The sequence below is a fragment of the Tursiops truncatus genome, chromosome 12, assembly GCF_011762595.2.
Source record: "Tursiops truncatus isolate mTurTru1 chromosome 12, mTurTru1.mat.Y, whole genome shotgun sequence".
NCBI classification, from domain to species: domain Eukaryota; kingdom Metazoa; phylum Chordata; class Mammalia; order Artiodactyla; family Delphinidae; genus Tursiops; species Tursiops truncatus.
In genome coordinates, this window is record NC_047045.1 from 53003523 (window position 1) to 53017242 (window position 13720).

The following is a 13720-nucleotide window of genomic DNA, read 5'->3' on the forward strand; positions in this document are numbered from 1 at the left end:
CAAAGTGTGACCTTTAAAGGTATATTCAGGGAAGTCGTTTATCATATGAAATTTATTAGCCTCTGGGTGTTAGGAATTCAAAATTACAACTTGCTTCTTAGCAAATGTGAAAAGTAATGTCTTCTGTTACAAGTTAACTTGCATTATGTCAATTCATTTCTCTTTTAGCATGAAGTTATAAAATATTCATACATAATCAATATATATTTGCAATAGTATTAAAGGAAGCACTGTGTACTCGATAGTTGGAAATTATGAAACCATTTTCATGATTAAATCATCGCCATTATGTGAGTAAAATATTCAAATTAATCTATAGAACTATATAATCCTGCAACGTACAAGGTTCCTGTAGAGTATTGTCAGAACTTAGAATTTATCACTTCTTGTGCAGAAATACTTTTGGACTAACAGTATTTTAGTTGCCTGCTGTGTTTCAAATATTATTTTAGAAATGAGGAAAGACTGTTAAAAGAGGCTAAAAATTGCAGTCTTCACTATTTAAATGAAATAATAAGTATACCATGTAAAGATTTTAGAACACAATGAAACAATATTACAAGCAGATATAAAAATGACAGTAAAAATGATATGTGAAATTTTGAGGCAAATGAACTGTCAGTGACAGGTTTAACTTATTAGAGCAAGTTTCTTGTCAGAAAAATTTTTGACATTATTTTAAAGGAAGAATGTGAACTGGCCCGAGCGGCTAAAACAAGCAGAAAGACTCGAACATGTCTCGTACAGAAGGGCAGACATGACTACTCTGTCAGTTAGCAAAGAATACAATTGACCCTCTGGTTTTATCTTAAAGTTTATAATAAGAGGCTGCTTAGCATAATAAAGAAACAGACAAGAATCAAAATACTTTCTCCATTCATTCAAGCAGATTACTTTTCTGAGCTCTGGTTATGAATAAGCATGCCAGTCTCATGGTGTGGTCATGAGGCTTAAAGGCGCTAAGCTAGGTACAGTGCTTGGCATTTAATAGGCTCTAAACAAATATTAGTCCTTTTCCCTTTACAGGTCACATACAACACTATGCTATGTGGCCAGGAAATCTGTTAAGCTTTAATTACCTCCATATTAAGAGCAATTACAGTATACAGTCAAAAAGTTGAGCATATGATTGAGTAGCCTTTATTTTGGGTGCTCAGCTGCTGTCTCTGAACACGTTTTCTCCTAGTGCTCAGGTAGTTTAAAGGATGAGAAATAGTTCAAAGTTTCAGTAGGGCCTTAGCCTACCTCATTCCTTAATGCCATCTGCTGTGCTAAATGGACGTGGTCATAGGAATTGTTCTTCAGAATCATTCATAGAAACAAGTGCAATGGGGAGACTAAGGGAGAAATTACCAGGAAGCTAAAGAACTCAAGCTGCAGAGACCTTCACCTGCTCAGATCTCCTTAGGCCTTGTATCTAATTTGCATTTGTAATTTACATGCTTCTCCTTTAAGAGGGCCCCCCAATTAGATAACCTTCAGGCCCAACAAAACCTGGGTGGACTCTCACTGGACTGTCAGGTAAAAGAATTCAACGTAATTGAAAAAGATGAGGTGGCCAATAGCAGAAAAAACAAATTTTGCTTCTACTGACCAAATATTGATTGGTAGTTACCCTTGACCACAGATGCTTATATGCCCTTAACCACAAGCTAGCCCTCAACTATCCAGGAAGGTACTCTAGTCTAGCATCAGCCTAAGAATCACCCAATTGAAGAAGTGAGAAAGGAGATCACCTGGCAATCAGGGAGTGTCAGTTGCATTGCCCTGGTATTTAGTTTCTCACATTTTTAGGTAGGTGAAGGGGAAGGGATAGATGGAACCAATATTATACTGATCTGACTCAATATGTGCCCCCAAAATGTTTTAGTCACTGTATGTATATTATCACATTTTTATTCTCATGTAAGTAATATCATCTAAATTGTAGCTTGGGAGATAAGAAGTAACCTCCGTACTTACCTGTAACTTGACAGCAACAACAGAGGGAGGTGCTTAGTTGCACAGGTAGCATTGTATACACAGTCCTGTACAAGCATTTGCAAATGAAATTAGAGCTGGAAACTAAAATGGTACTGCAAATACACTTACACCTGCTATCATTTCCTTCCACAACAGGATTTCTTTTCCTTGACATTTATTTACAAAAATTTTACATAATCTTTTCTTTTAAGGAATCCTCTTCATCTCTTCTTATTCCCCAAGCCACCTCGTTCTTGCTGATCATAGCATCAACAAAACATACCTTCACAGCATTTTTTTAATTTGAATTTTATTAATTTTTTTATACAGCAGGTTCTTATTAGTTATCTATTTTATACATATTAGTGTATATATGTCCATCCCAATCTCCCAATTCATGCGACCACCACCACCAACCACCCCCCCCGGCTTTCCCCCCTTGGTGTCCATACGTTTGTTCTCTACATCTGTGTCTCTATTTCTGCCTTGCAAACCGGTTCACCTGTACCATTTTTTATAGATTCCACATATATGCATTAATATATGATATTTGTTTTTCTCTTTCTGACTTACTTCACTCTGTATGACAGTCTCTAGGTCCATCCATGTCTCTACAAATGACCCAATTTTTTTCCTTTTTTATGGCTGAGTAATATTCTATTTTGTATATGTACCACAAGTTCTTTATCCATTCGTCTGTCAGTGGGCATTTAGGTTGCTTCCGTGACCTGGCTGTTGTAAATAGTGCTGCAATGAACATTGGGGTGCATGTGTCTTTTTGAATTATGGTTTTCTCTGGGTATATGCCCAGGAGTGGGATTGCTGGGTTGTATGGTAGTTCTATTTTTAGTTTTTTAAGGAACCTCCATACTGTTCTCCATAGTGGCTGTATCAATTTACATTCCCACCAACAGTGCAGGAGGGTTCCCTTTTCTCCACACCCTCTCCAGAATTTGTTGTTTGTAGATTTTCTGATGATGCCCATTCTAACCGGTGTGAGGTGATACCTCCTTGTAGTTTTGATTTGCATTTCTCACCTTCACAGCATTTTAAATTGCCTCCTAATCATTGAGTTCGATGCATGTCTGGAAAGATAAGTGAGTTTTCTTTGGGATGTGTTTGTTTATATCTGTATTATTCAAAATAAGTCAACAGCTTGAGCACCTGAAATGTTATTGAGCTTTACACATGTTTAAAATGTTTGATACAAAGGTGGCCTGGGAGAGCATGATAATAAGCAAACTTACAGCCTCAGGAATGCTTTGTAAGGCTTTTATTTTGGTGAAACTAGTAACTGTTATTCCATACATTTGCCAGATTCTACTTTATAAAAAATTTAGTAACCTTTTTTTTCCTTCCCTCTTTCGCTGGTACAGATCCACATCCAGAGAACGGAAGGGTGTGACCATATGACTTGTTCACAATGTAACACTAATTTTTGTTATCGATGTGGGGAGAGATACCGCCAGCTCCGTTTCTTTGGAGACCACACATCAAACCTCAGTATATTTGGATGCAAATACCGCTACCTCCCAGAGAGACCTCATCTAAGGAGACTAGTGCGAGGGTCAGTCTGTGGTGAGTGTCTGACGTGACTTATACAATCTTCCCCAGGAAGGAAGCAGTGATGATGATAGAACTTAGGAATGTAATAGAATAGCCATGACGCATCTCAGCACCTGCCAGGTATTCTAGTAGAGCCTTTAGCTCAAAATAGGAGGAAGAATGTTCTCTCTCCCTTTGAGTTTAAAATAAAAAACTTGTTTGTTAGCAGGGCACTGCTTACATGAGCAAGCAGATTTTGTTCAAAAAACAAATAATTTATTACACTGCAGAAATATGAAGTCATTAGTCTTCTGTAAGCCACTTACCTATTGTAAGCCACTTGATGAAAGGGGACAATGTCACATTTCTTTTGTAGTGACAGTACCTAGCAGTGGGTCTTAGGCATATCCTCTATTCTTCCATGGAAGACAAACAATGCAATTTTAAAAATCCCTATGTTTCAGAGTCTTGTAATGGAGTTCCATTGTACCTATATAGTTGATAAGCCATTGTATATATTTGTATATATTTTCTCTTGTATTAGTAGTTAATATTAATAGCTAACAGTTAATTAAATGAGCATCAAATGCCCTCATTGCATACAAACCCAAGTTTAAATATCCAAGTGCAATGCTTTTATGGATTGAATTTTTTACCCCTTTCTTCGTCCTCAACAACACACAGTCTCATATACAAATATGCAAAGATAAACACGGATTCCTGCTCTGGCCTAGTGTCACCACCTCTGAGTGATGCAGTGTTCTTCTGGCCTAGTAGTTCTCCAATGGCTCCCTACTCCTCTGGAATATACCTACTGTGAGATTTCTTTCTTTTTCATCATGCAGAACTCCATTATTTCTTTCTCTGGCAGTCTTTCTCATGTATACACAATACTTTTTAACATTGTCTACGTTTCTTGCTTTCTACTTACTTGTGCCTGGTTACTTTGTGAGCCTATCTTTATATCACTCTTTAGCCCTCCATCACTTCATTACTATTGTAAACCGCTGTCCTCGCTAGAATCATGTCAGGCTAATCAGAACAAAGCTGATGGTAATAATATACTTCTGTCAGGTAAACAATAGAACATATATTTTAAATTTCATTTTATCATGAGGAAACCAGTGCCATCATTTTCTAAAATCTTATATGATATCTATAAAAACACCCTTACTGAGCTTTAATTAAACATAATTTCCCACAACCAACAGCATTCAATATAGTCAAGATTGGTTTTAATGATTTTCAGTGCTTTTCTGTTTAGTTGCTTATAACGGTATATATTATATTTATATAACCAATATATACTTACTAGTTAAACAGACTTTAGAGGGATAGCTAGGGAATCTAACCACTATTTATAACAATATTACCATGAGAAAACTAACTGCAAAATTAAGTTTTGAGCTGTAACCTATTTGTAAGTCAGTCTGTACATACAGAAAGCAACCTAAAAACCAAAATCCTTACATTTCCTGCACTGTTAGTCCTTTCCTTTCCTACTTCAATGCCATTTTGTGGCAAAGTGTTTCCTTTCATTTTTGTTTTAAATAATCTTTGATTTGACCATGCTTTTTTTTTTCCTTTTCGTTTTTCTGTTTAGTCATTCTTAAATAAGGAAAGTCATTTCCTGCCCTATTTGTTCAATAATATTTTGGGTGCATTCTCTTTGAGTCCTTTCACCATTTGCCTAGATGCCACTAGAATTCTCTTTCCAGGTCATAAAATAGAGTCAAGATATTTAACAGACTGTAGAATGGACAGCCCATAAACATTGTCAGCAGGGAAGTGTTTTCTTTGTACAGTCTTCTCTGTTTTTATTTTTAATTTTATGGTCAGCTTTCTATAAATGGTTTTCTTTTGGGCCCATTTTCTTTTCTGTGTATGTGTGTGTACTCGTGTGTGTCAGGATGAACCTGACAAAGGAGGGAGCAGCTGGCCCTATGATAAGCTCTCCCTCCTACACATATTTTTGCACCTCCAGCACAGCCGCCTCGAACTGCTGTTGGACCATCACTCCAAGTATAGCAGGGAAATGTGGACTTTTTTCCTGTGGACAAACAAGGAAAAAATACAATAATTCATGTTACCCATTACATTTTACAAAATCAGACAGAATGATTTTATAAGCAATGTTTTTAAATAAAAAGAGCAATTTAATTTCAAACATATCATCCCTACAAAAGGTAGGAAAAGGTGTTACTCTGTAAGTCCCAAGGTTACCTTCTCCCTGCCATGGAAGAGAGTAGATGGATGACAGCAAAGCCCTCCTGCCCTCCATCCTTGCATGATGGAACCCAGTTTGCTCCTCAGTTTGGGACCACAGCCTGCAGATGTCCTTGGACAGAGACAGAGAAAGGGCCTGCCCTCCTCTCACAGCTGGAGGTTGGAAAACAAGGATGGTCATGTGACCATCTGCCCAGCCATAGATCAGAGGTTCTGCCTCTAGAGAATAAGGGAGAACAGCGATTTGAGGGTAATTAGCAGCCTCTGACATGCAGGTATCTCCCTGGTAGGGAGTAGGTAGGTTATTCAGTGAATGGTGTTGGGAATAAAAGTGACAGAAAGAATGCTTTGTTCTCATATACTTCCATACAAATATTGAAAATATTACATTAAAACATATAATAATAAAGAACATACAGGTCCTTAACTGATTTCTAGTTGGCAAATAATTTATATGAACAAAAGCAATGGAGGCCCCCCTCCAAAAATAAATATCACATTTTTCAAAAAGAAAAGAAAAAAAAAAAAGAAAAGAAGTCTGGAACCAGAATTGAAGAAATACAGATAGCCAATAAACATGTTTTAAAAGATTCAGTGTTATTAGTAGTCAGAGAAATGTAAAAAATGAAATTTTTTTCTGGATATTGATTAGCAAATATTTTGTCGAGTTAATACTCTATGCTGGACATCCATACTCTATTGAACGAACTGGAAATTTTGTGCAATTCTTTTACAAAGAAATTTGATAATAATGTGAAGGATATTTTAAAACATGATAAAACATCTAGGTTGACAATGGTTTATTTGCAAGTATAATTTTAAATAGCAGAAAAGGGAACAAAAAATAAATACTAAAATATTTAAATAAGCTAGAATATATGGATATAATAGAATACTATTTCAGCTATTGAGAATGGTATTTTAAAAGAATTATTATTGAGCTAGGAATTAGAGAATCTGTGCTTAAATGTCCTCAAGACAGTTTCAAAGGTAGACTTAACGTGTACTGAACATTGATTGCATGATTGTAATAAGTTTATTACTTCCAAAAGAGAAAGAGCACATATCTGGTTATTTGAGTTCTGTGATATTTGAAAATAAAAAAAAAATAGTGCTGTTACCTTGCAGTCATGTTTCATCACTATTATGAAAATATATTGATAATTACTTAAAAAGGAAACATGAATGAGCTCACTGAGCTACGTGTGTAGGAAAAAAACCAGATTCTTTTACAATATGCAAATCAATATAGTATAAACTCAAGTGTAGCTTTAAGAATGTACAAAATGTAATTGTTCAATGTGATTTAGTATTACTTGATTGATTCTGTCATTGGTGAAAAATGTAAGTAAACCCCATGGTTAGACATTGTGTCAATTGAATGGCAGTTTTTTCAAAATTAGATATTAAAAACTGTATTTTTTAATCTATGTTTTTTCTGTGGTTCCAAAGCCCCTTTCTTAAGAATAAAGAAGTTAATATTTTTCTGACAAATTTCCAACAGATGGCTGCATTATGTTTCTGTTTTTTAATGTAATTGGTTATTCCAAATTACTGTCCTTATTTATAGAATGGTGTTGCTGCTTTATTTTCAACAGCTAAGGGAGTCTACTGCAAAGTCCCTCCATTCCTTCCTCTTCTCTTGTTGTGTTTGGGTTGTACAGCTATTGCTGTCACATGTCTTAAGATCAAGATTACTATGTAATGACAAGATATTAACTACTAGCCTCTATTTTTGTGCTAGTGCCTTTTAACGCTAGTAGGATTCCAGTTGTGAATTCTGTGCTATAACTAGAGTTTATTGTAATCACTGCTCAGTTATTCATTTAGAAAAAAAAGTGCTGGTTGATGCCATTTGGCATCCTTATAAGTGCTTCCTTTCTAAGTTTGTTAAAATGATTCATTTGAAAAACCTTCAATATATTGTATGTTTATTGGGAATTTTTTCTAACAATGGTATTGAAACATCCCATTTGTAATTCAGTGTATTAGGTGTTCATATAGTTAGTTTATTTTGGACCCAGGAAATAAATAAATCACATTTTCAGATGTGGACTTGGGCACAGCCCTCTGTAGCACCTACTAGCTCTCCATTTTGTGAGCTAATTAGATTTCCTCCTGCCGGCTCAGAATGTCACTCCTTTCTTAATCTTTCAGAATTTAAAAAATTTAAAATGGAAGAGATCGAAAGGAAAAACACAAAGATGAATGGTCCTGGTGGAATAAAGTGAACCAGTAGCTTTGGTATTTTCTTGCTTGTAAAGGATGATTTATGTGATGTATGACACGTGTGCCCAGGACTTGAGTGAAGTTACTGAACTTACATATGTGTATTTGTTCTACACCTGATACATTTCCTTAGAGAAATATTGCCTTAATTTTAATGACTCCTTAAAAAATAACATACATTGTGATATTAAAAAGCATTGCTGAAATTGTTTTTAGTTTTAGTTTAAGACTCTCTAAATGGTTTGCCTTTTGTTTTCCAGCTGGAAAATTATTCATTGCACCTCTAATTCTGGTCTTGGGATTAGCACTAGGGGCCATAGCAGTTGTAATCGGTAAGAAATACTTAATGTATCTGAGATGAGAATTCTCTGAGTGCCACAGAGAGAATATGAGTGTAAATGTAATAGTGAGTCAGTATTAAGTGTAGATGGTACCTGTTCCATGCTTGCTAGAAATAAGCAATCAGCACATGATTTATAGATTGAGAGGAGCGTGTTTCGTACAGGGTGTATTTGTGTGACACTTTCTCAGTCCATGAACACTTTGATTCATGTTTCTTATAAAGCATTATTAGTCCCCTTTTAATACAAAAGTTAATGTAACTAGTATCTTAGCAAAAGATTCCAGTAGACAAGAACCCAGATTTTCCAATTCTGAGTTCAGGTTGGAACATTGAAGAAAAGAGGCTCTGTTACACCTTTGGGTCTTCGGTTAGTTCTAGTAAAAGGGTTCCCTGGGTCAAAAAGATGCTTTTGATGTGGATAGGAACACGTACCCAGCATATACTTGAGCACTAACAAATAGAAAATGTATCAGTGATAAATATAGTTTTATTCATACAAGTATATTAAAATACGTACTTTCGAGCAATGGTTCTCAGACTCTGGAGTGCTTTATAAGAACCTTGAGGGTTGGTTAAAAAACAGGTTCCTGGTTCCTACTCACAGTTTCTGATTCAGTGTAGGGACCTAGTTCTAAAAAGTTAGGTGATGCTGATGCAGGCGGTCCAAGGATCCCACTTTGAGAACCATTGCTGTAGAGGATTTAAAATTAAACACTAGAGCTAAAGGCTGCTTTGATGATTGTTCCACATAGTAGATGGGATTTCTCTTGTTTCCTAAGTAAATTGATTTTTATATGTAAAGTTCTGTTTAGCAAGTAATTTGCATGTGCAGGACAGATAGAATTATAAGGTAACTAACATTTAAGTTCTTACGGTGAATGAGGCTTTATGAAGTAAATACTATTATTATCTGCATTTTACAGTTGAGGAAATTAAGGCTTTACTAGGACCTCACAAGTGGTAGAACTGGGAATCAAAGCTGACATTTGCTCCACTGCCCATTTTCTTAAGTAACATGCTATATGGCCTGAAACTGAAGCATGAATATCAGTGTGCAAGTGATATGACTAGGGATAATAAAGAAGATTTAAGTTTTGATATTTTGATAAAAAACATTCATATCCAAACTGGTGTCACAGACTTCATTAAAAGGGGGAGAAGGAGCTGAAGAAAAATAATAAAGAATGAAATCTTGAAGAACTAAGTACATTTCATAGCATAGGTGTCTTCCCTCTTTTCATTTTCATGTATTACTAAATAATGATTATTTATAAATAGCTTGCAAAATAAAAATTTGAAAATAGAAAATTTTCAAATCTATGATACTAAAAGCCTGTCCTCTTAATTAGCTTTAATCTTTTTTTTTTTTTTTTTAATCCCCAGGTTTATTTGTATTTCCTATCTATTGCCTTTGTAAAAAACAGAGAAAACGATCACGGACAGGAATGCACTGGTAAATGCAGATGATTTCATCTGACTACGCTGGTCCGGGTAGGAGCTACACAGAATTATACACCTGTCTGAGGGTCACTTCTTGAAAACTGCCAAGAGGACCCTTTTGCCATCTCTTCTCCTGTGTTCTGTGCAGGCCACAATGCCTCTAGCTCCGGTGCATTCCCGACATGGTATCCTGTCCTTTCCTTATACAGATTGCTGCTTTTACAAAATGGTCACTTTCATAGACTATAAACATCTATATCATAACTCTGATCTTCTTAATGGTTCTTGGAAGAAAGTATTTTAATTAGAACCAGTTATCCTCACAACTGTCTGAGCATGCATCTCCTGAGCATTGCTTGGACCGTCTTTGTACCTGAATCTCCCTCCATGCCCTCTTCTGAGACTTGGTGTGAATAACTGAAGGTCCCACCTGTACCAACAAGCAAGGCCACTTTTCAGAAGATGAAGGCTCACCATATGCACCAATTTTCATCCGTGACCCAAGCAGTATAATTCCTTCATCCTTCAGATGCTATAATTGTTAAAAATCTCAATGCCCAAAAGGGAACTAATGAAACTAAACGAATGAGAAGAATCATAGTTACTGAAGTGTATATGTGTAGGGGTGTGAATGTGTGTGTATATACATATCTGTATTAAAACTAGGTCCAATACCTTGTACTTGTCAAGTTCCATGCCTACACTATTTTTCCACATTTTCATAGACATATTTAAAAATGATTGTTCCTTTGTGGGCATAATTTGGTAATGTACTGAATTAAAGTCAACGTACACAACAGGCTATTTTGATGTTGACCATTTCTATTTCTTTCTCTCTCTCTCTCTCTCTCTCTCTCTCTCTCTCTCACACACACACACACACACACACACACACAGAAATTTGTGCAGTGTCACCTCAAGGATTATCAAACTTTATAAACTGATAAAACTAATAGGCTGCTTCTAGGAAATTCTCAAGACCTGAACGTTCTGTCTTCTTTTTCAGATTTCTTATATGTTGGCATACTTGCTTCACTCTATAATTAATTTAAATAAGTGTGCTGTAGAGAGAACTGCTGAGGCCTTTAAACATATCCCTATTCTGCTAATTTTTTAACCAACTTGTGATTACAATAATTATGCTTTAGGTTAAGCATATGATATTGTTTAAAACCCCACCCTCTCACCTCTCCTTTCCCTCTCTCTCTCTCTTTTACTCCTCAAGTTTTTCATAAAAACAAATACTGTTTTTGAAGGATTTTTCTTATGTTTATTGCTCAAATGCATAATAATGTGTTGGTATCTTCTTATGGAGGGGTGATTTAAAACAAAACTTTTTGTGTTCCTGGGTTTATCTAAAATATAAACTGCTTTTGGAGAAGGAAACAAAAAAAAATGAAAAAAATATTTTCAGGATGTTTTACCAAGCTGAGAAATCTTTAAAAATAAGGAAAGGACAAGTAACTAAACTGTGGTTTTTTTTGTTTTCATCACGAATGTTCATCAGCAGAAGGGAATTAAAGACCTCTAAGAAGCTTAAAGTTTCCACTTGTCTCCAGATCCTTAACATTAGCTGTTGGCGTAGATGTAGCATTTATTCTTCAACAACCTTTTCTGAATTGAAATAGATTATGTGATAAAACATGCATTAACATGGATAGTTTGTCTTGTTGGGCTCCAGAGTATAAGAACATCTATCATTCTTATTTGATCTGGAAAGTCTGTAATAGTGAAGTTTGCTTTCATGGATAACAAGCCAGCACTTCCATCCTTTTCTGAGTAACGCTCAGAAAAGCTATACTTTGGACTAGTCTATTTCCAGTTAGAGGAGGGTGTGCCATTTATGGCCTGGAATAGCATGTTTCTAAAGCATAACATGATACAAGAAGAATCTAGTTTCACAAATTCCTCTTTCCATTCATCCAACCATCTATCCATCCAACAAATATTTATTGAGTGCCTATTCTACTTGCTCTAGTATTAAAACTGAGAGAATGGGAATTTCTAGCCCTAAATCCGTGTAATTCTGTTATAAAAGTGCTTAATTTATGTAAATTGCCCTTTCCTAGACTTGGGTGTTAGTTTGACAATGTGTGAATATGATTAATTCTAAATCTAGTGGATGTGTTTATGTATGTGTATGTATATATACTTAGACATATACATAGCTGTATATGAATACATATATACCATCTAGCTAAATAATATACTCTCTGGTCCTGGATAATCTATTTTCTTAGGTTATTGTATCTGTTGTCTTTGGCCTACTCAGGGATTTTTATTCCTTTCTTTGAATAATTTATCTTTTGGAGATATTTTTATATTATTTGGAAATGTTCCAATTTTCCACTTACAGAGCGGCGTTTGTTATCAGTGAAGGCTCTTTCATCAGCGCTCGCGATAGTGTGCACAGTGCTCACAGGATTTTCATTTTTCTATTGCATAGATTTAAAAAAATTAACATATGCATTTTTCGCTTTCAAAGTTGGTATATATCAGGCCTTTCCCTGCTAGTGACTTAAAATCGTTATTTGTGAATTTTTTTGCTAAGTATCGTTAAGATCTTAAAAAGGGAGAAAAATAAAAGATCATTTATATGTTAGTGCTAACTTGAAGGTAAAACAGTCGCACCTTTTGGGGTAAATTCTAAAAACGACTTTAACAAAAGCAGCATGCATGTAAGATGAATATCTTTTTATCCAAGGCTTGTCATTTTTTGATATGTTTTCATTGTAAATTTAATATATGCTCCTTTTAAAAATATCAACTATATTGAATTATAAAATACAACTTCCTCTGCTTTTCCCCACCCCTTATTTTCTAGGGGTAACCACTGTTAATAATTTGGTATGTGTCTTTCCAGATACTATCTATAAATATACAAATAAGTATGCGTGTGTGTGTGTGTATCTGTGTGTGTATTCATTTTGTATAAATAGAATAATAATATGCTTACTGTCCTGTGACTGTTTTTCATTTTACTATGAATTGGTAGACATCTTTCCATAAGAGTTTAAATAGATGTACCTCATTCTTTTGTCAGTTACTACAAATTCCATTGTGGGGCTATACTTTATTTAATCAGTCTCCTATTGAATGAACATCAAGTTTGTTTTCACTTCTCTATTACAAAGCATTAGTGAAGATGCTTTACATATATTTTTGTCACTGTGTGAACATTTTCATAAGTTTTTAAATTCGGTTTTTATATTAGTAATAAAATTTTAATGCACTTTCAATGAATGAGATCATAGAGATGATATACTTAAGGCCCTTTTCTTGGAGAAAGACTTGTGTAAAAGTGCATCATTTTTAAAGAAAAGCATCTTTTGCAGGATAATTCCCCCCCATGCTTGATTAGCCAAATAAATATCTTGCCAACACTTACAAAAGAAAATTCACCTTATTCCAATAAAAATAAAATGCAATGAGATGTCTATAAGATAATGTGAGAAAGATGCATTGACATTTGGATTGCCTAGTTTTAAAACTTGAGGGATTTACATGAAATAGCCAAAGTGATCATGTTTGTCACGGTTTTTAAAACACTCTCCATGTTCATGCATGTTGCTCCACAGAGGAACTTAATTATGCCGTTGTGAAAAGTAGGAAGCAACATGTTGGTGATTATGAATGACCACATTCTCCACAGAAAAATAATTTTGACTGTATGTGAGGTTTGGTGGTTTGTTGGGTTGCTCATAAACTTGGAATAACATGAAACCTTTATTTTACAATGAATCCCAGCATTTCCCTAAGAACTTCTGTATGTGAAGTTAAGAAAAGAGGGGTCAAACCTTTTGGCACAAACAACATTCTGTTGCCACCAACCTTGATTTTCTGATAAGTGCTATTGTATCCTAAAGGTAGAACAGACTGGAAAACAATCAAAGATAAATTAAACACTGGTCGGGTTACAACCTGGTACCTTTAATTGTACTTTCCTTGCTGTAATATCAGGGTTCAGTGGTGCCT

At 35.1% G+C, this 13720-nt stretch overlaps 1 protein-coding gene across 2 annotated transcripts in view; it reads left to right on the forward strand.

Moving 5' to 3' along the window:
• Window positions 1-12701, forward strand: part of RNF217 (ring finger protein 217) — a 127034-nt gene extending 114333 nt beyond the window's left edge. The window contains exons 4-6 of one of the 2 annotated variants that reach the window (XM_019951870.3): window positions 3339-3540; window positions 8223-8294; window positions 9689-12701. In XM_019951870.3, coding sequence (XP_019807429.1) covers window positions 3339-3540; window positions 8223-8294; window positions 9689-9762 — 348 coding nt within the window. In that variant the 3' untranslated portion in view covers window positions 9763-12701. The remainder of the gene's footprint in view (window positions 1-3338; window positions 3541-8222; window positions 8295-9688) is intronic. The other variant, XM_019951871.3, reaches the window with a different exon arrangement.
• Window positions 12702-13720: the final 1019 nt, after the last annotated feature.